The sequence below is a fragment of the Rhynchophorus ferrugineus genome, unplaced genomic scaffold (assembly GCF_030347505.1).
Source record: "Rhynchophorus ferrugineus isolate W39M unplaced genomic scaffold, kcgeb_rfMv2 rfM5, whole genome shotgun sequence".
In the NCBI taxonomy this organism is placed as follows: Eukaryota; Metazoa; Arthropoda; class Insecta; order Coleoptera; family Curculionidae; genus Rhynchophorus; species Rhynchophorus ferrugineus.
In genome coordinates, this window is record NW_027472584.1 from 21,116,815 (window position 1) to 21,143,192 (window position 26,378).

The window sequence follows — 26,378 nt, forward strand, 5'->3', positions numbered from 1 at the left end:
CCTCAAATTAGTTATGTGTGTGTTTAATTCACAAATCTATGTAGTATTGAGATGATGAATTGTGGACATATGTTTTTTCTTGACATGCCAAATTGTTGTTCACCATGTTGAGCCCTGTTTTCTACTGGCGCCATCTTTTTTAATAATAAACTTATTCGAATGATTGATCCAACCGTCCATATTGATGGGAATCAATTACCAGATCATTAGAGCTTTGGAGAAAGAAAGTCGGCTGGAGCCATATCAGGTGATGTTTGATAAATTTTATTGAGATATTTTAATCGTAATGTAAAATCCCTTTTGATCACCTTTTCCTCTACTTTACGCGACAGATAACGTTCAAACTCTGCGTCAATATAGGGGCTAGTTGTGACAACTTTAATAATCCCTTAAGGTGGTATCTCAATTGATTAGTTCCCAGTACATTAAAATTAATATTTCTTTTAAAATTTTGCTTAAAAATTTTGAACAATCCATTCCCACGCATAAAATACGGTGAATAAGCGAAAAAAAATGACACGATATATTTAACTTTCAGCATTTTAATTAATCACAATAATTTATAATCTCCTGTACAATCAACAGAGCAATTTTTCCCAGATTTTCTTTATTAATATCGCATATTTCGACTTTTAATTATGTACGTCTGTAATAAATATAAAAAAATTAGGTTTTTTATGATTATTACGGGCAGAAAGGAGCCAATAAAAAGTTTTTATACTTTTTAATAAACAAATGAATGTCTTTGTATTCGCTTTATTATCCTGTTTATAGCAATCAAGTGAATCACGAATCCAAACAAACTAATATTAATGAGAAACGAATATCAGCCGAAGAAAAGTATAAGATTGAATAAAACCGGTAGCCGGTTTGTATTGCGGTTATTTGTATTTATTAAAAAACTTTCTTCGAGAATTCTTTATAAGTTTAATCAATAGGTCTTAATTATGGAGGACAATACGAAATAAAATTAATATTAAAACGATCTTCATTCTCTTAAGGATTGATAAATAATTATAACGAGCTGTCTGCATTTTTGATGTTAAAAGCTTTGCCATTCGGAAAAGCAGGAATCAGTTTTTAATAAATTTTCGACGATTCCTTTTTTGATCACTAATACAAAATCGTTCGCTTCTTATTAAAACAGTATTCGTTATTATATTTTCCGTTTGGTTTTATACTTCATTTCAGTAAAGAAAACAAATCATTTGGTGAAAACTATTTCTGTTATCCTTTTTCTACATTCAATTGTTTTTGATGCTCAGTTAATACGAAGAATTCACTATAGGGTCTCAAAATAGCCAGAAGGTATCGAAATATTTTTAATGTTCATTAACGTATAAACAAATTTCAACTAAATCTGGTGAATAGAGTGTGTGTCATTACTTACTCAACAAAAGCGTTGATTTTTATATTCACCATTGATTTTATCATCACTAATATAGAATAATTCTGTTCTTTTTCAAATGGCCTTGGTGTTTATATTTTATATTTGTTTTTAGAGTTTATTCTAACAAAAAAAAATTATTTTGCAATACACATTTTTTATCACTATACTTTTATTTATTAATAGTTTATTATATTTAATTTTTTATTATGATATTAATTTTGTTTTTAGTATAATCCAGAATTTATGATTGATGTAGATAGTGATTGGTTTCTACAAAGCAACAGTGACTTTTCAAACCTCACTGGAGTAGTTAAGACTCTCACTCCATTCGAGGGCTTGAAGAAGGGTATATTCCAGAGCAAGATATCTTATACCAAAGACAAAAACCTTCGCGGTGTGGCTGAATTTGATTTAGACCATAAAAAAATGTTGATTGACATGAAGGGAAGGTTTAAACATCTAATGGACAGCATGTTCATAGCTAATGTGACCACATTGGATGAAAAGTATCAGTGTCAGTTCAAACTATCGAAAAAAGATAGACACTTTATAGCACTGTTAAGCTATCCAACAGGAAATTTGGGAACGGAGATTATTTTGGTCTTCAATGATTTAACTGATTTTAATGTAAAGTTCTTTTTGGCCACACCCGTTGATTTTATACAAAATGTTTTAGTAGTAGGAAAGCTTCAGCCAGAAGAAGTAAGCACTATTATTTAATAATAACTAATGCACATAAAGTTAATTTTATTTAATTAAACCTTTTCTCGAAATGGACCAATAATAAAAACGAACTTACTTTTTTTAGGCAGACTTTCGCATAGGATGGAACACGCTATTGTTGGGATTCTCCGGGGTATGGCATTATGTAAATATCATTGACTTCGAATACTTATATAAGATTTACACACCTATAAAAGATTTTGAAGAAAATGGTCTTGTCGGCAAACTTATAGTCAAAGAAGGCTTAGATTTTGAAATTTCTTTCAAGTTATCCCTCTATAAGGTTTGTATATAGCTCGATTTTTTCTCCAATATAATGTTTTATAACCCTTTAAAATAGCACCGTCAAAAGGAGTTTTATAGGTTCTTTGTTTTGGGTCGACGAAACATTCCGTTACAATATTATTGTAAATAAAAAAAAGCGAACTGCTGAATTTAACATTTTATTTAAATAAGACGATTTTATATACGTCACGCTTACAAGACAGTCACAAGTCAAACCAATAATATTTAACTGATCATAATTACTATGTTAATATCGACAGAGTGACTGAAAAGTCCCCGGATTTTAAGTGTTTATTAACTGATATTAAAACATTAAAAAAGAAAGATTTTTGAACGCAGAATCTTCTTATCAAACATAACCGCTTCAAATTATTTTTAATCACTGAGTGGTAAATCGGGTATATACGATCGTTGATTAACCATTTCCACATTAAGAACTCGACTTTTTTTCTATTGATTTGAAACCTAATCCAGGAGTGACCTAGTAATTTAAACCTATAGTCCATTAAATAAAACAGTGAACTCACGTCATCTGAATTGATGACGTCAAAACGTCGTAATGTTGCCGCATCAATTCTAGTTTTAGTTTAGTTCAGTTGGCTTTGACATACAACAAACCTAAAACGAATTTACAATTTGTGGCAGGCAATACATTAAACATATGGACGTGGGTTCACCGTTATTTTGAATATCAATATACTCTTTCCTGACATTTACTCAACAAAAATTACTCCTTATATAATATTTTCAAACCGGAAACTTTTCAAATCGGCAATAAATTCATCAAAAAACAATGACAACGAAAGTTAATTAAAGATTATAATTAATCTGAATAAATATTATTAATTCCACTCGGCAGAAATTAACTATATTTGAAATAAACTCGGATATTCTAATAAAACAATTTGGGATGGTCATATTCAAATTCCGAAACCATTTCGGTATTGAAGTGTTAGGAGGGGAATGCTGTTATCGATTTCCCGCCAACCTAATCTTTGCACTGAAATGTGTGTACTTTAATTTTAGCTCTCGGCCTATTAAAACTATGTTTAACAGTCTTGCTGTATCTGTTATTACAGTTTCAGCATAGATATCTTTCGGTATTATGTTTTTTCCTCTATTATTTAATGTACAGAATTACATAAATTATGATAACTAAGTGGTTGTATAGATATGTTTTGGTATTATGTTCATTGTCTACTTTTTGAGGTACACAATTATACAAGTTATGATACCCAAATTGTTATTATTTTATAGAACAGAAAATAATTTTCATTTGCATTTCTTTCAGAATTTTTGAATAATTAACATAATCAAAATGTTTCTATTTATATTACCATACAGGACAATTTTTTAACTGAAATGAAATAGATATGGTATTTACGTTTAGAACGTTATAATTTTCTAAATACATTATTAGTCACAAAAGGATAAAGATAATAGAAGCTTCCTCTAAATTATACTGATAATTTTATTCGGACAAAAGCGAAACAATGAGATGTTTTTTTCTACAAAAGAACATTCCTCTATAGACAGTGAAAATATGTGTTAGATAAAATAGAATTAATAAGTAACAATTAACGTTAAAAGGTTTAAATCGATTGGAGCAAATTTGAGAAGAGTAAATAAACAAATTAATTCAATAAATGCCTGAAAAAACTATTTCATTAAACTATTAATTTAAAAAACTTTAAACCATTTTATTTGAAGATTTCTTCACTTATGGCTGTTACTGTGCATCCGTCATAACTCTCAATATGAGAAATTGGAATCAGTTTTGAAGTTAGCTTTTGAAGATTGGTCTTACTACAAATGCAGTAATTTTGCTTACTTACATGTTCGGTTTCGAATGTTGTATTTTCATTTCACTAAGCTATAGTGATTGTATGAAAAAAACCAGTGCTATTAAAAATGAGTATAAGCGAAAGTATAATGTATATATTCAAAACGGCAGTATTTAAAGTATGAGAATTGACGGATCGCCCGCTATTGTAAATCTCCCCGGGATCCAGTTAGAGCGAAAGTAATAAAGTAAAAGAAGTTGATTACAACTGGATTATCAGCCAAGCTGCAGGAGCTTTGGTTTATCTAACTAAGATGGGCCTGTGTAAGGGAGGAAATATTGTAAACAAGATTAAAATCTGGCTATTTTAAATGCCACATTGTAGTTTGCGAATCCTTCTGTAAGGCACTAACATAATCTGACAATCTGTAGGCTTGAAGTACTTCAAATACGAATCTCAAGGCAAATTCTACACGTCTCTCTCTGATATCATATTGCAAATGAAGCCATCAATTTACAGTTGAGGAACAAATCGAGATAACAATGGTTTTGATCACACTTCTGTGACTAAATCGACCTTTTGAATGAAAGATGTAGATCAGAGGATGAAACTCGGAATGGAACGGGAGTGTTCTTTTATGGAAATTATTTCGGAAACTCTTTTTGATGTTATTATAGAAAATATTTAATGAATTAAAAACACCCTGTATATACTAAGTTATATATCGAAGGTGGCGGTTTGAGAAACATTGAGGGTGCTTAAAATAGGTATAAATATTTTTCAGTGATCAATTTCTTAAATAAATATCGAGTACATCCTTCCGTATTTGTAATGGTATTATCCACAATTAATACGTTAAGACATAAATTGAGGAGAATAACTGGAAAAGAGTAAAATACAGATTGTCGCTTATAAATTTTCAATCCGTGTTTGTGCAGTGAAACGCGAAGCTTTCCTACGGCAATGTTTTAACAAAATGTTCTTAATAGATTACCCTAAGTCTGTTTACTATTGGTTCTAAACTTTTCGTTTAATATTAAGCAAATATAATACCCTTACGTAACGCCTGACGAGAGTGCCAATACACTTCGGCTGATGCTAAATTAAATAAAATCTTTGTTATGATGCAAATCAAGTATTCAAATCGTTCGCACGGTTGTTAGAATTTGCATTTTCGATTGATAAAACACTTTTATCGCTTGCGTTGTTCATGTATATATCGTCATGCATGTTTGCCAATACAAAACATATAATTAAATTAAGTTTAAATTGTTACAAAACGTAAATGCCCAATAATAAATGTGAAAATAGCCGAGGCCATATCGTGAGTTTAATTTCCACAGAATTCCATTATTGTTGTTATACTCATTTCAGTAATGCGCCTGAAATATGACAGCATATTATCTCTTACTTTTATTCCGATTCATGCTTTCTGTTATAACTCGTCGGAATACAATGTATTCATTATAAATCTTTCTTAACAGCGTTATTTTGAAAGTCTTACGAAATGCATATACTAGCCGTGATAATACAATCGGTATATTCGGGAAACTACATCGATATTTCTTATTTTTCTAAGAATAAGAATTAATTTTAATCCCATTGCATTTTATTCTTAAGTTTAATTCAATAATGTTAAGTCACAGACCTTTCATTAGGACAAAATCGTCAGTTTTATTTATAAAAAAATATTCGCGGTGAAGCTAACTTCGTTGTATTCAAGTATAAGTTTATGTGGATCATAATGTATTTCTATGTAGCACAGAAAAAAAGCATGCAATATATACCGAAAGAAGACTTGATGATATCAATATAAACTTTTAATGTACAAATTTACAAAAAAAAACATGACAAGGAAATAGTAGAGGAAACATACGTCATGGGAAGGCATGACACTATAGACACAACTAAAACAAAAAAATAAAATGTATAAAAATAAGACAGCAACGAAAAGTAATCAAAAGGTACTAATACACCAAGGAGAATATAAGTTGAAAAGAATACTTTAAAGAGTTTTTAAGCACGAAAAAGAGACAAGAAACAAAAACCACACAAAACTGAAGAAATTAAAAGCCTACAATGGAAGAAATAAAGGAAATCAGTAACGGTACTATGAACTGTTAAAACCTCAGGAAACTATTAATGGGTAATCTTTACAGACAATTATGACATATTATGCGACAATTAGTTAAAAATATCTGAAAAATAATGCATGAAAAGTTTCCCCCCATCTTCCATATAACCCAGACCTAGCTCCTTCTAACTATCACTTGTTTCGATTGATGGATCACCCTAACCTACACCATACCCATAGTTGGTTCGATAGAAGCTCAAAAAATAAGAATTTCAAAAAGATAATTTCGAAAACCCAAAGTTTTTTCTTAATGAAACCTTGAATTTGTAAATATATCCCTCAAAATTAATTTACAGTCTTGATATGTTATCGAGCATTTGATCATAAAACATTTCTATATACTGTATAGATACTTTCAATATCAACTACCGTCTTAATAGTTATATTCACCAGACCTTGGTCCACTTAAGCTTTGCTTGTCTTATTTAATAGCATTAAACCTATTCTTGTAAAATATGTATTGATATGAAAGTGTCGAGAAATTAATCGAATGTGAAGATGTTCATATCAAGGGAAAATATTTTCATTTAAAACTATGGGTTTTTAATTTCTATGATCGGAATTAACTGATTTATAATACCTATTATTCAGACAGCGAACTCAGAACCTATAAAAATATTTTACGGTTCGCGATCAAAGCAGAAATTCCATTTTGTGTACCGATGAATAGGCGAATTGTTTAAATAATTTCTCAATACGTTCTAGTTTGGAGTAAAGTTAATTGGAAAACCAAAACCGAAACCGTTAAAGGAATTAGGAATAAACAGCAGGAACGTGTACAGTTCGGATCGAGTTTATCGTAATAATGGTAAAGATGACGACTTCCTAAGTTGGGAAGGACTAATAGAGTTGGATGCAATACTATATCCGACAATGAAAGGCCAACTTGAAATCGATCAAAAAGGACCCCTATATGTACTTCAAGGGAAAATCCACATGCCAGCTGGTGTAGCCACGGTGTTTAATGCCTTTGAATACAGAGTAAGTATTATATTTTTAACAAGAAGAAAAATTATTTGGTTTAAAATATACACTTAAATATTAATTACCATTTATATCATACTCATTAAATTTTTAAAAGAAAGGTCATATGTTGCAAAAAATGTTTTTCAAAACTTTAAAACAATTTCAGTTTCTATTATCAGTTACACTTCCGTCATAATATAACGTACATCCAATATATCAAAAATATAAAAAATTTGACATTTTAAATTTTAAACAGCTATTTATTACAATTGTTATTTACAATAATATTATATTAGTAATCTACGATTATTCTTTATTTTATATAGAGTAAAATTTGTTGCATAATTTTTTCTACTATGATAACCATTTTGTTATTTACTGTAGCAAATACTTTGATTTTAAAATACACACTTAAATATTAATTACCAGTTACATCATAGTCATTAAATTTTTCAAAGAAAAGTCAAAAGTTGACAAAAAATGTTTTTCAAAACTTTATAACAATATAAGATATTTTTATTACTTACACTTCCGTCACAACATGACGTAGATCTTATATATCAAAAAAATATAAAATATGATATTTTAAATATTAAAAAGTTATTTATTACAATTGTTAGTTACAATAATATTATATTAGTAAACTATGATAATTCTTTTGTATGTAAAATTTGTTGCATAATTTTTTCTACTATGATAACCATTTTGTTATTTTCTGTGGCAAACAGTAATCATCCATCATGAAAACATCATAGTATCGTTTTTCATTTTTTATTATCCTAATGAAACCTACCAATCTGCTCTTTATTTAAACTGTCAAAGTTTTCAGAATAACATGTTTCAGTCATGATATTTCACGATGTGGGCTTTATAGCTTATTATTTATGTTTCAGTCTGTCATATTAACTACTAAGTTTAGAGTTAGGGACTTTCATAATGTCTACAAATTTGGTCACAATATGTTTAAATGATATCCAGGTCCTTTTTATTTCGTAGGGCTTCAGTTTCTTACATCACCATTGAGAACAATTAAAATTCTTAGGTTAACATTTTTTTTTGTTAAAGCCTAATATTGTGTTTAGTGATAGAAGAACCTATTTGGACTCTACTACAGTTTTATAATAAACGTTCTTTACGGGTGTTAATGTTGATCCCCTGTTTTGCTGTCTCACTTATTTATGAAATATAGGGACTTTGTACAACGCTTTGTTGACTACGAAGCCTGAAGACAACTTTTAAATATGCAATCGCAAGGAGTATAGTTAATTTTCTGTAAAATTATATTAAAATTATCGCCTGATATTAACTTTAACTATGCCAAAAATCGTACTCTGCATACACAAAATGTTATTAAAAAGGTATCCGAAATAACTGTTTCACATACAAATACATAAATACTGAAATTACGAGAAAAGGTTTAAAATATTCAGCAACTTTACTAAAAAACAAACCGTAGGAACATTTAAATTTTGGTTTAATATAAATGCTACGTATGGACAGAACGAAATTCGCATTAAAATTGTTTTAAACCGTATGAAGTAATTCGAATCATTTCGGCAAAAAGAAGGAAGTTGCATTAAAGAGAAAATTGAAATAACATTGCGTATTACGAGGTTAATAATGAGGCAATAATGTATACGGGAAATGCAAAATACGATTTCATATTTCAATTACCTCGGAGTTTATTATGTTTTTGGGTTTGCGTTGATTTATCTTTAATATTGTTCCTTTTATGCTGGACTAGACAGTATTATCTAATTTACGAGGGTAGTATCAGAAGAAAATAAATAATTTGGGATTTTTTTCAGATTTCTTGGGTTAATTCGATGCATTAAACGTGACGGGTGTGCGCGTATTCTTGTCCAGATATAGCGTTGATTTTACTATTCACGGTTGATATTTTTCGATTCTAATTGTAACTTTAATTTAGTAATGATTATTTTTATAATATATGTGCTTCCTCATAGCGAATTTTCTCCCAGAACAAAAATTGTAGGTTTACTCTCACATATTTGTCAGTTACTGGGTTAATCCCTTTTCACGATATTGCCCTTCGCTCATCATAATGAATGGAAAGGTCCAGGCTACACAGAGTTCAACTACTCTTATTATATTTATAGAATCATTATAATTGGTCACCTCATTTGATTCACAACAGCTACATTCATACAGCCTTTTTAAACTCCGATAGTCAATTTAATTTTTGTGAATGAAGCAGTTGATTTCCTTAGGCTAAAATTAAGATCAGATTTAATTTAAATATATAAATATAAATATTTAGGGTTGAAATAAAACTGTGATCACCATATATAAACTCCAGAATAAAGTGTTGCGAGTCATCGTCGATGTCCCATATTACGTGTCCAACAAACTGATTCAGAGCGATATCCACAAATAACCTATAACGAGTGTGATTTGAAGTGCTAGTGCAAAGTACTCTGAAAGACTATTATTAGTGCATCCTAATGCGCTCGCCAAACAGCTAAATGTGCGCGATGACAGTGAAGTGCGTAGGCTCAAACGCAAACTACCATACGAACTGATTAATAGACACATAGAGTGAAATTTAATAATTTCTACAATAAGTTAGAATAGTCATTAGAAAAAGTTAGGATATACTTTACAATAAGTTAGAATAGTATCTAGAAGATTTAGATTATAAGTTGTACAGCAGATCACTTACTGAAGTGATCTTCTACATGTTAGGATGGTTATATAACGGAAATCAAACAATATTTATTGCCCACGGGCAGATTGTTGACGTTCTAAGAGATTAATAAAAAAAACATGCATAAGCTTAGGAATTCGCTCGTAAACCAATATAAAATATCTTTAAAAGCACCAAAAGGAGGGGAAAAATTTTGAGAGAACAGTCCTCTAGAATAGAAATAGGAATTTCTAGAAAACAGGTATTTTAACAAGTTGTAAAGAAACAGCGGGACCTCTGTGAAATAATTTAGTCACTGAGCGATAAAAAACCAAAACCAAACGGGTGAAAAATGCTCACTTGAACACGTAGCGAAAACCGCATTTTAAATTTTCTACCACTACATAACACATATTGCACGTTACCTAATATTGTGGCCAAATTCAAAACCATATTTCATGTTATGTAAATGTTACAGCGGAGATTTCCAAAAGAGCCCGTTTTCCACTCAATCCAGACAAAATTAAATGTTGTAGAAATGACGATTAGTTCATCCATATATTCTTTTATCTTATTTTCCTTCACTCGACTTAATTTTATATTTTCGTCAATAATCTCTGTATCATATATAGAGGGAAACTCTTTTTTTTCTGAACCATAAATTTTATGCGCCCTGCTTTTCATAGTTCCATTATTTATAATACCATAAATAAGCTTTCGTTTTATATCTGATAACTCTGTTTGCATTTAAATTTATTTAAAATCTAAAACTACTAAATTTATTACTGATATCGTACATATAAAAACATCGACTAAAAATTCTTAAAATATCTCGTAATCATTGAAATTAAAAGTATAACAATTTATTGAATGAATTTCTTTTTATTGAAATAATAACTTAAAAACTGAAGATCTTGTTTTGCCTATGAGCAATGAGTAACAAGAATGACTGTTTATAAATGTCTAAACATAGTTACATTCGACTCTAGATTAAAAAATATTTTAAATTTGGAAATTGTTCACCCGATAAATATTGTCTAATGTTTTATTTTAGAATATGTTGAATATGAATAGTGAGTTAACAATACTGATCTGACTTTAAAATGAAAAATATTTTTTAATTAACCAGGCCGAGAATTTTTCATCCGATGTACTGTATATCTCATATTTTGCATTATGTACCATGTATTTTATGTTTTATTTTAGAATATGCTGAGCATCAATTATGAGTCAAAAATACTGACTCTTTATAAATATTTAAATATAATTACTGAAAAATACTAAATACTTACTTTTTATGTCTTTTTTTGTTAGAATATGCTGAATATGAGCACTGAGTTAAAAATACTATCTCATAAATATATAAATATAATTGCATCTGAATTTGCATCCAAAAAATGATGTTTTAATTAATTTTAGTTAATGACTGAGAAATTTATTATCTGATCTACTAAATAAATTTTTTTTGCTTTGTTTTAGAATATGCTGAGCATCAGCTATGAGTCAAAAACACTGACTCTTTATAAATATTTAAATAAAATTACTGAAAAATACTAAACACTTACTTTTTATGTTTTTTGTTAGAATATGCTGAATATGAGCATTGAGTTAAAAATACTAACTCATAAATATTTAAATACAATTACATCTGAATTTACATCCAAAAAATGATGTTTTAATTAGACTAAGAAATTTATTATCTGATCTACTAAATAAATATTTTTTTGTTTTGTTTTAGAATATGCTGAGCATCAGCTATGAGTCAAAAACACTGACTCTTTATAATTATTTAAATAGAATTACTGAAAAATACTAAATACTTACTTTTTATGTTTTTTTTTAGAATATGCTGAATATGAGCACTGAGTTAAAAATACTAACTCATATACATTTAAATACAATTACATCTGAATTTACATCCAAAAAATGATGTTTTAATTAGACTGAGAAATTTATTATCTGATGTACTAAATAAATATTTTTTTTTGTTTTGTTTTAGAATATGCTGAGCAGCTGATGCTCATACTAAACACTTACTTTTTATGTTTTTTGTTAGAATATGCTGAATATGAGCATTGAGTTAAAAATACTAACTCATAAATATTTAAATACAATTACATCTGAATTTACATCCAAAAAATGATGTTTTAATTAGACTAAGAAATTTATTATCTGATCTACTAAATAAATATTTTTTTGTTTTGTTTTAGAATATGCTGAGCATCAGCTATGAGTCAAAAACACTGACTCTTTATAATTATTTAAATAGAATTACTGAAAAATACTAAATACTTACTTTTTATGTTTTTTTTTAGAATATGCTGAATATGAGCACTGAGTTAAAAATACTAACTCTTATACATTTAAATACAATTACATCTGAATTTACATCCAAAAAATGATGTTTTAATTAGACTGAGAAATTTATTATCTGATATACTAAATAAATATTTTTTTTGTTTTGTTTTAGAATATGCTGAGCAGCTGATGCTCATACTAAACACTTACTTTTTATGTTTTTTTTTTGTTAGAATATGCTGAATATGAGCAGTGAGTTAAAAATACTATCTCATAAATATTTAAATATAATTGCATCTGAATTTGCATCCAAAAAATGATGTTTTAATTAATTTTAGTTAATGACTGAGAAATTTATTATCTGATATACTAAATAATTTTTTTGCTTTGTTTTAGAATATGCTGAGCATCAGCTATGAGTCAAAAACACTGACTCTTTATAAATATTTAAATAAAATTACTGAAAAATACTAAACACTTACTTTTTATGTTTTTTGTTAGAATATGCTGAATATGAGCAGTGAGTTAAAAATACTAACTCATAAATATTTAAATACAATTACATCTGAATTTACATCCAAAAAATGTTTAATGTTTAAAGTTTTAATTAGACTGAGAAATTTATTATCTGATGTACTAAATAAATATATTTTTTTGTTTTATTTTAGAATATGCTGAGCATGAGCAATGAATTAAAAATACTAACTCCTTATAAATATTTAAACACAATTACGTCCAATTTCAAGCTGCATATCATCGATGGAAAAAAGTATTTGTTCGCACTGGGATTAATATACCAAAAAGACTCCAAGACTGTAAAGGTATGTATTTTCAGTAGTATATTTTTCTTATTTTGTGGCATTAAAGGAGGAAAACTAAAGTTTGTTGTTGTTGTTTTTTTTAGACGGGAGTTTTAACAGAATACAACACAGACCGAAAAGATATTGACGAAAGAATTTACAACGCAACTCTGGAAGTAAATACCCCCTTTAAAGCTTTTCCAAAGTTGAATTTGTTTGGGGCTTTTGAAACCGAGAAGAATTTTTATCACACTAAGCTATTATTCAACACAAATAGGAGTGATATATCTTTGGATACCACCATGGAAGTAAGAAATTAAATAAACGCTTTGACTTTCAAATTGAATAGCTTTAGCATATAGAACACAGAAAAAAATAAAACGTTTTTTTTGTTATTTTTCCAAAAAGCACCACATGTTGGCGATAATGTTTTTCCACTTCTGACGTTACGTGTTTTAATGACTTCTTTTTTTTTCGAGTGAAGGCGGGCGGTGAGGGGGTAAAGTGTGTGTGTTAGAAATTCCAATTCGTTTTCGAATTCGGAACCAAGGAAAAACTTTTTTTCAGAGGAAGGAAGTGATAGGAACTACTTTGGCTCGTTTAACCGTCCGGTCAATGACCACACTTTCGTTCAATGACCGAGTACCCGGGTACCCACCTGTGTGCAAGTAATTAGTGTACTGAATAATTTTAAAGTAAACTGGCTATATGGCATATGAAATAGCTATAGGGACACAGTTTATAGTCCTCATAGAAATAACAATAGCGGAATGCCAAGCCAATCGATGTTTAGGTACCTGAGATGTCCCTTTTCACTTCTCATGTCGTACGAAAAAAAAGAAACGTGTTCAGTTGAAACTCAACAAGCGTAGTGAACAGACTATAAAATATACACTGAAAGTGAAAAGAAAATATACAAAATTAATATTAATTATTAAAATATTAAAATATAATATAATAATAATATATTAATAAAAAAAGTGTATTTAATCTAAATACAATGGTTGATTCATCGAGTTTTAGACGGTAAGGAGAGATGTAATTGTTTTATTTTCAAGTAAATTATTTATTTTATGTTTTCAATATTAAAAAAAATAGTAATAAATAAATTTTAAATTGTTTACAATAGAGTCACCCGCTCTCAGAGTAATAAGAATTTGGAGAAAACATTCGAAGCAGAAGAATCTAATGATGACTGCGTGTTAGATAGTAATGATACAGGTAATTAACATTCATATTTTCTCTTGTGTACGTTGATAGTTATAATGTATTTCATGTTATATAAATTGTATATTTTATTCATAATAGATGATGAAATTGCACTCAATAATAAAGATACAGACAAGGAAGATGAAGATAAAGAAAGTGAAGATGGAGAGGATGAGGATGCAGAAGGAGGAAGTAGAAGCGACGGCGTCTGGAATGACAGTAAAGGATGGTACTCAGTGGGCTGCGACATCACCAAGAGAACCAACATGCTGTCAAATCTAGATACGTTAAACTAGAAAAATATGTCCGGTATGTGAGAACCCTATTTGTGACGAACACTGTATTACAACCACGACATGTGAAGGATGTACGAAATAATTTAATGTACTTCAATTTTTATATGGCACTGTATCATAATAAATAAAATAATGTAAATAAATAAATAAATAGTAAAAGAATAGAAAACGATATTAATAAAATAAAATAAAACGGAGTTATGTATTTCTTATTTACTACTTTTGTTATTGTTTAATTATTGTTTAAATAAAAAAAATTACAAACTATATTGTCTATTATCAATTTAAAAGTCAAATTAACTAAATACTTTAATAAGCAGTCTCTGAAGTGTGTATAAACCCGTCGTTCATATACATTAATCTTAGTGGGTACCCGGGTACCTGGATACTGAACGGGCGGGGTATCAAGTTTGATAGTTAATAACTTTTATTAATTAATTGCCTGTTAAAAAACTTGACGAAAAATGGGTGTCAAATTACTTCCATTTTGGGGATCCAGAGAAGTTAATATATTTTATCGGCGGATTTGAAGTGGATACCCGGGTGTCCGGTCATTGACGGTTTTAATTTAAATCAGGATATATCAGTTTTTGACGCTTATCCATGACCTGCAATATTTTATTCCGATTTTGTTAGTTATCACTCTAGACAGTTGAGTGGTTATATTATGGCTCCCTACGGACCTCTCTTACCGCAGTTCTGCATCGATTGTCTTCCAGGGATGACGTCGTTCAAGACACCGCATTAAGGCCTTCTGTGATTCAAAAACTTTCTAACGTTTAATTTATTGGATAACTTCGTTAGATTTACCTCCTTTTTGTTGTGATTGATAGAAACCAGACCAAAATCTACAATTATATTCTCGTTAATGTTAACGTTCATTTAATATACGATTGTTGTTTGAAATTCAAGCGAATTTAAAATCAATTTTTATATTTATTTGGAAAAATGTAAACATATTCGAAGTCTTGATATTTCTCTATATATATATATTAAAAGTTCTGTTTAGTATTATTTCATTATTCACTTTTTGATATCGTACCCATCAAATACTTTTAGGAACTTATGGCGATCCCAATTGTCAGTTTTGGTTTCATCAATTAGAAAAGAACAAAAAAGTTCGAAAATAGTAAGTTGCAAGGCTTATTGGAGGAAAACTCAGCTAAAACACCCAGAGAAATTTTAGACAGCTTGGCAGTTGATGAATCAAAATCTTCATGTGCGCTGGGAAAGATCCCAAAGGAGAATGGAGAAAGTGGCTAGCTTTACCACGAATTTAACATCAATTCTTGTACCAAGTGATTGAATGTATGTTGAACAGCAGTATTAATGAAAATGTGAAGTATCCAAGTTCCAGTTCCACAAATATATTCAACTAGCCAACGTCCAAGCAGTCAACTAGCTCCAATTCTTCAGTTGATAACCTCCAATAGCTAATTCACTTTCACATAATCTTCATAATCAAATAACTTTATAACTTTCCAATTTGTTTTTAATTAATCACATCATTTTAAATTATTCAGTAGTAATTTCATTTTTTCACCAGACTTGGTGCTTATCTTTATTTCCAATTCAAGATGAAATCAAAGCACGCTTTATTTTTCCAACTACAAACTGTTGGACACCGATACTCCAAATGTATCGGCTCTTTTCCACTATATCACCTTTCAAATTCTACACTTGTTATTCGGCTCGACAAACCAATTCCGCATATCTAAAACCGAATAAAAATTTTACGGCAGATGTCAATCAACGTCATACAACGTCAAAGTGTTACAAAAATACTACAAATAAAAAGTAACAAACACAAAATTGTTTTCTTGCATCAAAAGGCTGGGCTATGCGCTGCAAAAGAAGTTGCGAATGATACAAGTATAAATTCTGCCTCAACTAGCGTACTCACCAGATATAGCACCTCTTGATTTAAATTTTTTCAAATCGATGCAGCATACAGATTTTGAAAACTCTCGTAAGAGAGTCATTTAGCAAATCTCACCTCTATGTGGGTCAGATAAACAACTAACATAATTTTTTATGACACGTAAAAAAATTTTTTTTTTCAAAAAAGACTTTGTATGGAAAGATTTCATGAATCCATCATATAGTCGTATAGAAAACATAAAAAGAACCAAAATTAATACTGACGTTAATACGAAAATCCTTAAAAAGCAAATATTGAACTAAATATGACATTTATTTCAGATTTTTCCTGGTGATATTGGTATAAACTCCGATTTCCATATTGTAACTCCCTTAGTAGTTATACCCAAGTGCCAACTGAGCATATTGAAACTAACGTCAACAGAAAATATGTTGGAGATTCGTTTGGCGATACCGGAAAAATTAAAATCGGAGGTAAGTAATTTTTCCTGAGGTAAAAGCGAGAAATGTATTTTTTTTTCTAAAACGTAAGTTGGTGAGAATATTGATCCGTTCTTATCACCCGAGTTTAATAAAATTAAAGACGTTAGGGTGAAAGTTAACTAAGGTGTGTAATTTGATCTTTAACTCTTAACCGTGATAAATTTTTAGGTTTATTTCAAAAGTTCGTGGCTCCTCAAATCTTCGGATCGGTTTAAAACTACTTTGCAACTTGAAACTCCTTTCACGGGCCTTGAAAACACTACTGTCGGTGTGGAATTCTTATCTACAGACATAAGATCAACTTTGTGGACTTATGTTAACATTAAACCCATTGAAATGGTAGTTAATTCTACCTTACAAGACGATGTTTTAACGGCCGAATCCTTATTGCAATTCGGAACTAAAAGGTATTATAAATAGCTATTTATCTTAATTTCAACTATTCTAGCTAATGTCTAATTTTTCTTAAGCTAATTATTTAACACAGAATATCAGGTCTCTAAATTAATTTTAAACGATTTACAACACATGACGTTTGTAACCAACTTCGTGTTGAGCTTTTCGATATGTGTCATTTCTTCGCAATGTACATAAAATTGTTTTCAGTGCGTTGAAAATGTCTGTGGGGAGTCTTAGTTTTTTACTTCAATTTTAAGAAAAAGGCAGTTCGTAAAAGGTCGTGGAATGCTGTGTGAAGGTTATGGAAACCATGCTCCATCAATTTCAACATGTGAATACTGCTTTCGACGTTTTAAAAGTGTTGATTTTGATACCGAAGACAAAGAGCCTTCTGGACAGCCCAAAAAAAGGCATCGATTTGAAGGCATCACTTAATGAAATCATCAATGGGGATCGCTATTGGCTACAATTAATGCATTTGAGCCGAGCACTGCGTGAAAACTGACCGGAATACGAGCAAACACACAACAACGTTATTCTACAGCATGATAACGTTCGACCAAATATTGCAAAACCGGTGAAAACATACTCGGAAATATTAAAATAGGAAATGTCACTTCGCCCGTCGTATTGTCCAGACTTTGCTCCTTCTGATCATTACTTGTTCCTATCTGCGCAAGACTTTACTACTTATGAAGATACCAAAAAATAGGTCGATTCGTGGATAGTCTTAAAAGATACATCATTCTTTCGATATCGAATCCCTAAATTACCTGAAAGTTGTGAAAGTAGCGGCCACCAATGGACTGTACTTTGGATAATATACATTGTACTGAGCTAATGTCTAGCTAATGTCTTATTTTTCTTCAGCTAATTATTTAACACAGAATATCAGGTCTCTAAATTAATTCTAAACGATTTACAACACATGACGTTTGTAACCAAATTCGTGTTGAGCTTTTCGATATGTGTGATTTCTTCGGAACCTACATAAAATTGTTTTCAGTGCGTTGAAAGTGTCTGTGGGGAGTCTTCCTTTTTTACTTCAATTTTAATAAAAAGGCAGCTCGTCAAAGATCATAGAATGCCGTGTGAAGGTAATGGAAACCATCAATTTCAACATATGAATACTGCTTTCGACATTTTAAAAGTGTTGATCTTGATACCGAAGACAAAGAGCCTTCTGGACAGCCCAAAAAAAGTCGATTTGAAGGCATTACTTAATGAAATCATCAACGGGGATCGCTATCAACTACAATTGATGCGTTTGAGCCGAGCACTGCGTGAAAACTGACCGGAATACGAGCAAACACACAACAACGTTATTCTACAGCATGATAACGTTCGACCAAATATTGCAAAACCGGTGAAAACATACTCGGAAATATTAAAATGGGAAATGCTACTTTGCCCGTTGTACTTTCCAGACCTTGCTCCTTCTGACCATTACTTGTTCCTATCTGCGCAAGACTTTACTACTTATGAAGATACCAAAAAATAGGTCGATTCGTGAATAGTCCTAAAAGATACATCATTCTTTCGATATCGAATCCCTAAATTACCTGAAAGATGTGAAAAGTAGCGGCCACCAATGGACAGTACTTTGGATAATATACATCGCACCGACTTTTCACAATGTTTCAAATTAATTAAAAAATCTTTTACAACTAATTTACAGGCCAATAAAATACGCCAGTTAATCGACTAAAATGACGAAATAAAAAATCACTCGGTGTATTTAATAAATTATCGCTGGGTTTTTTCACCAGATAACGTCATCAGAAATACATCAATCAACAAGTAGTATAGGGTGGGATATCTCAAAGTTTCTTTTTGATAATGCCATTGAAACTAGTCCTGTCAATATTTTAAAATGATCGCTGCTTAATTCAAGATGAAAAACACTGTAGCTGCAGTTAGCATGACATTCTCTTCATGGCTTCTACTTTTAATACAATATTTCAACACAATATCACTTACAAAAGGTTGGGTAAAAAAGTTTTCGTAAAAAAGCGCTTTTTCCTAACAGATGTTTGTAAAGTTACAAAAATCCTCAATATCACTGTATAAGGAGTACAATGAGGCGTAGTAGTATATTTGAAACTCATATATTATTTTAGATTTTATCATATATTACAGAACTTAGAACTGAAATTATTACAATAGTCCAACACAATATTTTATTTTTATTTTTTTTAAATATATTTTAAAGTCTTCTTTTACCAACTATGGGTTTATCTGGACTGGACCTAGAGTTTAACGTCGGATACGAACCACGGTCCTCAGCATTAAGCTTACCGACTGGCGAGTGATCAACTTTAGAAATCATCCCAGAAGACATCCGGTCTTACCCAGCCTGGTTACTGGCGTGACTGAGATTATTTTCCTTGTCGGATTTTACACTCTTGCCTAAGGTAATCACAAAATTTAAACAATCACAAACATAAATTTACGACCATACCCCAGCAGGATTCGAACGCGCGGCTATCGCAACAGTAGGAGGACCGACCTTTACCACTGTGCCACCAAGCCGTGAACACAATATTAATTGTTTCGTTCTGATTTAACTAATACTTTTAAGTATACTCCTCTTATATACATCAAGTGTATGTGGATTCCAAGGTCCATAAAATATTCCTATAAAATATAGTTCAATAATAATATTCAAATCGCATTTGCGTATTGGTAATTGCATCTCATGTTTTTGGACCAACAAAATATTTAGAAGGTGACTGTAGCGCATTTTGTTTATTCCAACATTGCTAGCACTTAAACTATGAATAATATCAACTATGTTTTGATAAATAGGCTTCTTCCCCCATATATGTGTCGCTCCAATTGACCAGTTCTCCTTGTATTAGGGTATTGTGGAAATATGACTAAAATAAACACATTCATTTTGAAAATCATATCTCGATTTTTGTTCAACAGCTCATATACAGCATATGTCAATATCGAAATAAAAGAGATGATATAGTTATGATGCAAATAGTAGAGCCCTAAACATTCATATTCAGCACCTATCGTTTCCAAAAACCTGAACAACTTTTTCTTGTATCAAATATCTTAGAATTTAAAACTTTGGTTATCAGCTGAATAGGATCTATGAGGTGTTTATACGATTACTATTACATGTTGCTAAACTTCTATATATTTAGTTGGAAATGATACCTCACCCATCATAGCCGCCAGACCTTGCTCATATTGATTATCCTTTTTTCTGTTTGATTTCATATCACATTGCCATATTTCTCGTAGAAACACATATACAACTTCCTGAGTGAAACTTTGAATATTTTTCATCAGCTGGATAGAGTTTATGAGGTGATCATAATATTGTTTTATTAATTATCATGTGCCAAGATTATTTTATTGGATATTAACTCTCTACTATTCTATATTGCAATACTTTGCGACGAAATTATATTCTATCCATCATATTCAACAGACTTTGTCCGTATTGATTATCACTTTCCCTATTGAATTCCGCATTCTCTGTCTGACCAACACTTTTATTCTTGTGAAGAATTCTGCACAATACATTCATTGATAGGTATTTGTTGACACTTATTCAAAATAAAATATTAATTTTCAGGAACAAAAAACACGGCATATAACATAAAGCCATAATGCTAATTAAAAAATTATATAAAAATTAAATATAATATAATCTCTTGTCCGAGAATAGCTATTTTTAGACTATTAACCCGAATAATTGACTAAATTAAAAGCCGCCCATTAATTTGTTTTGAAATGGAAGGTGTCCAACTGTATAGATAATAATCTTTATATCCGTTGGGGACTTTTTTACGGGCAAACTAATAGTCCGTATACAAAGAGTGTTTTTATAACAGCTAAGATATTCGATAAAGGCACGAATATCACTCCGATGGATTTAATACTAACCCCCTTAAAATTATTGGAAAATTTTATGGCGTGGGAGTTATTTATTTTATACCTAAGAATAATATTTAATTTCGACCCCTAAATAACACGGCACTTGTATCTGAAATTAATTTCGCCTGTACACGGTGGGATTTTTGTTGGTTGAAAACAATGCTATCAAGCTGGAAGTTTAATAATACCGACGGTAAATTATAATTTTTGAGAATAAAACAATTTTGTATTAGTTGATCATGCATCGTTGTTTTTTTAAATAGTACAGTTTTTTATTTGTCCATCATCAGTTGAAGAAAGAAGAAATATAATTATCATCTGCTTATTCTTCAAGTGATTTTAATCACGAAAATATATTAAATATAATCTAAACTGAAGATTGTATAAGTATTCACATAAGATAAAAAAAAGCTGAAAATGAATTGGTACCTCATCATTTGAGGTATACATAATCCAGAATGTTAAATAATTCGAATATGTCTAAAAATTCTAGATATACTGATTACTAAAGCTCATCAAGATAACTAGATAATTAAAGTTTTGCACTGTTTTTAAAAATCTCACTTACCAAGAAAGCTGGATGTGGATACATGACATTTCCGAGACTACGGAAACATTACAAGTACTCTTCCAGCATTCGTCTGAAAATAAAATCACATTTTTAGAACATCCTCTTCATTCACCAGATTTGGAAACATGTGATATACGGTTTCTATGTATGTCAGAAGAATTTATCTTTATTATAGTTGCAAAAAAGATCTTTGAGTTTATTTAAAATTCAGTATTCAGGCCTGGACTAAAGTGTGTGGTGATATTTCTGCTAGATTCTCTTAATTTTAAATAATTCATAATTTTTAAATAATTAAATAATTTCATAAATTTTGATCGCAGATTATTATATACTTGAATTGACGCAGTAGTTGGGGAGTAGTTTGTGCTTAAACATGGAAAAAAATTATGAAAAATAGGAAAATATATTTTGCACTACGGGCTGAATGTTGTGTAAGCTAATGATAAAAATTGTGCTATATCCAATGCTGATATTTTACAATACACCTCTATTACTAGCTTTCACTCCGGTAAATTTGATCAATGGATGAAGTGTATAAGCTGTAATAAGAAAACCCAACAAGATAAACATGTAAAACAGAATAAATATTGATATAGAACTAAGTACTGATCACTGTTGGTCAGTCACATGGTCAGTTACACCGAGCTCTCTATACAAAAAATCTTGACGTATGATTTACATTATGGACAAAGGATAATTAACGTAAAAAATAGTGGTGCTATGTGTCTGTGTGGTGGTAGTGAAAAGAAATAGTCCGCCATGAGTAGGTTCCTCCTCCACCAGTTGATCAGGTGACTAATTCACAAATTTACAGAGGATAGTTAAAATGTTATGTTAAAGAAAGAAAGGGGTCAACTTGAGTTAAAAAATTGAGACATTCTTCTCTGATTGGAAGGTTTGCTGAATCCGTATTATAGTCCATATGTAACATTCTTCGATTATCACTTTTTCTGATATCTGCGGGATTTCCTCAATTGAGGCGCACTACCTGAACGAAAAGTCTGTGGCACTTGATACAGTTATTCATCCACAACCAAGCCCGCATTAAGTGAACGAGTAATACCCACAATACACACGAGAAAGTGGAGAAAGTACCTTTTTTTAAGTCTCGGATCCAAGTATATCTCTATTGAGGTGAAATCAAGAGAAATTGATGTTAAATTATTTTAAAATTCATACTATTTGAGATATGTGACTTGAAAAGGAATCCACTAATTTTATGAAAATACACTTTTCATTGTATAACTCAAAAAATGTAAGTTATTAAAAAAAACTTTTACACCCCTATTCCATTTGGCGCAATTTTTTCTTCTCATCTCTTTAATTATTATTAATATATTCATATAGAATGGAAATGGCAGCAAAAAAAACTCAAAAATGGCAAAAATCACTAATTTTCCTGACTATATATATGGAAAAAAGGTAAACAAATTTCATCCCTTCGATTAAGTTAAAACTCTCAATATATATGTATTTTGGGGTGAAAGTAACGAAAATCTATGTCCATTATTTAAACGCAAATGACTGCAAAAAACATGAAAATGGCAAAAAATCGCAAAATTTCACGACTATATATATGGAAAAAATGCCAAACTCTTTTACCCGTCGGATAATGATAAAACTCTCAATATAAACGTATTTTGTGGTGAAAGAAACAACGTTAAATTGTTTTAAAATGTATGATTTTTAAGATATATGAAATACACAGAAATGAAGAAATTTCCGCTGTATAAATCAAAAACCATCAATTATATTAAACTTGTTTTGTTTAACGTAAAATTATTTATAATATCCGTAAATTTCATTAATCTATGACTTCAAATGACAACAGCAAAATTGAAAAGGCAAAAAATCATAAATCTTCATTACCTTCCAGAGAAAGACAAATCTCTCAATATATATGTATTTTGGGGTAAAACTAATGAAAATTCATGTTAACTTGCAATGTTCTCTATAAATTTTCAGATTTTTCTTCTATGTACACTTTATGTTGTATAATTTAAAAACTAATGATTATATAAAATTATAATATATAAAAGAATACATATGAGAATTATATACTTTTATAAGTTTTTTAACCCGAGACTATAAAAGCTTTTATCGCTGAATATCATGGTTTCAATATGATTGAAACATTATCTACATTAATGATTTAACCGTGTGAATTTCATATTAGAAATTAGAAAATTATTGATAATTCTAGTTCGTTTTAGTGAAAAATACGACATATAGCTAGAATAAATCCATATTCATTAAACGGCGATTTGTTTCCAGAGTCCCCACCCCTTTTAATTATGTTGTTTCGCATGAACTCTTTATTTCTATATACGAAAATTGTTTGTTTTCAGGTTTCCGTTGACGGTTAACTGTAAAATGCAAAGGACAGGTCCGAATCAGAGGCAACTCGATGGCACTTTATTACTTAGAGATAAAGCATTCAAAATAAATGGAACTGTAAACGTTATACGGACTATACCAGTAAAAGTTTTAATCACTTTTATTCCCGTGGATAATAACGTTCCTTTAACTTTTCAATACGATCTTGAGGCCACATTAAAAGGCTATGAATTAGTTGGTTTTCTAAGTTATTCTACCGGAGTGACCCGTTTTAAAGGCGACGCTGTAACCAACAATAAATTAAACTGGGAAATTAATTTACAGGTAATTATTTAGGAAACTTTTACCCGGTCACAAGCATCTTTTCTTCACTACCTAATAACTTTAATCGTAAGTTTTGACGCAACAAATTTACCGAACGGAAATCTTAATTTGAACGTCTGTCAGAGGCATCAAATCGCGAAATTATTTATTGCGTCTAAATTAATATACCTGGTTGTTCAATAAGTTTTGTCGCGCGATCAGAAACACTTGGAAAGTATTTTATTATTCAAGATAATCCACTATGCATGATTCTCTCTTAAACATAAAAACAGCTAAAAGTCACAGGGAACTAAGTCTGGCAAATATCGTGTATGTTAGTTGTGTGAGGGGTCTTTATACCCAGATGATTCAAAAGTTCACAATAACAGTCTGACTATGTTCTTGCTATTTTAGGCAGGCAATCCAACAAAATTCCTCTTTCATCCGAAAAGAAACTAATGTTAACACTTTATATTGAATTTGTTTTTGATTCAATGTCATGATGATATATATCCTAGTCTTATTCTATTCTAAAGCCGTTGAAAAAAAATGTATTGATGTCTACTCTTAATCAAAATGCTGTCTTTTAGTTTTGATCATGTAACTGGCCCTGAGATCAGTAGAAGATTCAATTCAACCAAAGAAAATCCTCGTATGAAATGACTTAATTCCAATTAGCTTCATTTATGCGATCTTGTCCATGGCCTGGATTCAAGGTGATATATCTTATTATCATTCATGATAATGATCATTTGATGACCAAACAACAAGCCTTATTGAATAAAATTACATTTATTGAGTAATCCATTACTGTTCAACAAAGAAAACAAATCAGATCCTAATTCAATATTTCTTAAGTTATTGAACTGTATAGTCTACTATAGGAATCTACAGAGATAACAATCAACGATATTTCTGCTTCTTCGTTTTTCTCTTGGAAATGGCTTTGACATCCTATCTACGGAAGATTCATTTGATCTAATCTCGACCAAGAAAATTTTGTCTTCTCAAAAATCTATGTAGTTTTGTTCTTCAAAATGAATGCTATCAGATGTTGAAAGCTTGTTGGGTACTTCCATTCTTCTTTCATTATTAACTTGAAACACATAAATTTGGAATGGTGTGAAATCTTCCTGAAGACAGAGGTTTTGGGTACTCTACTGATGCTCTTTTTTCAAGCTACAATCCAACTTTTACAGAAGCAATCATATTAGTACAGGAGCTAGTAACGTAGAGACAACAGGAAATTCAGGTAAGCTGATCTTTTGACATATCATCTCTTTCACTATCTCGGTCAGACTGGCGGCAGGAGTTGCCGATATTTTTCGATATTTTTTGCAAGTATATAAATATATTTCTTTAACATCAAAACCGGCTTAAAATATCGATATCTACCGAAGTTAAGCCTATCAAAAGTTATTTAAAAAAAATATCCATTCTTAAATAATGTAAAAATTGAGTATTTAACTATATAGCTACAATGAGCACGGGAAAATGCAACCTCTGCCGCCATCCAAATGGGCCGGGTGCCGACCGAGGCGAGTGAAAGAGTTGATATGTTAAAATATTAGCATACCTGAAATTCTCTCTCAAAAATGTTAAAATGAATATAAATTCAAGCTTCAAAACTATTTAAAAAAGATAATAGCAGTTTATCAATATTTGGGGCAGCTCCTAAATATTGGCGAATTAAGTAACACAAAGAAAAAATCTTGGTTAAAGATAAAAGTATCACATCTTTCATAACAAGTATTTATTACGCTACGAAGCAACATCACGGTTAATATTTGCGGAAAACATGTCGGCGATATAAAAATTTGAAGCATCAAATGTATTCCAATTTTCATGTAATATTTTGCTTCTTATTATAAGGAATATTACATAATTCAATATGAATGAACGAAACGTTTTACGAGAATACATTTTTTTCTCTCTGTGAAAAAGCCTAAGAGTGTAATAAACATGGATGATTTAC

At 30.3% G+C, this 26,378-nt stretch overlaps 1 protein-coding gene across 3 annotated transcripts in view; it reads left to right on the plus strand.

Annotated features, from left to right (window-relative positions):
- Window positions 1–26,378, plus strand: part of Apoltp (Apolipoprotein lipid transfer particle) — a 159,110-nt gene that overhangs the window by 72,160 nt on the left and 60,572 nt on the right. For all 3 annotated transcript variants that reach the window (XM_076404794.1, XM_076404795.1, XM_076404796.1), the window contains 8 exons: window positions 1,619–2,092; window positions 2,199–2,396; window positions 7,022–7,297; window positions 12,896–13,048; window positions 13,132–13,335; window positions 16,735–16,887; window positions 17,065–17,303; window positions 24,112–24,424. In XM_076404794.1, coding sequence (XP_076260909.1) covers window positions 1,619–2,092; window positions 2,199–2,396; window positions 7,022–7,297; window positions 12,896–13,048; window positions 13,132–13,335; window positions 16,735–16,887; window positions 17,065–17,303; window positions 24,112–24,424 — 2,010 coding nt within the window. The remainder of the gene's footprint in view (window positions 1–1,618; window positions 2,093–2,198; window positions 2,397–7,021; window positions 7,298–12,895; window positions 13,049–13,131; window positions 13,336–16,734; window positions 16,888–17,064; window positions 17,304–24,111; window positions 24,425–26,378) is intronic.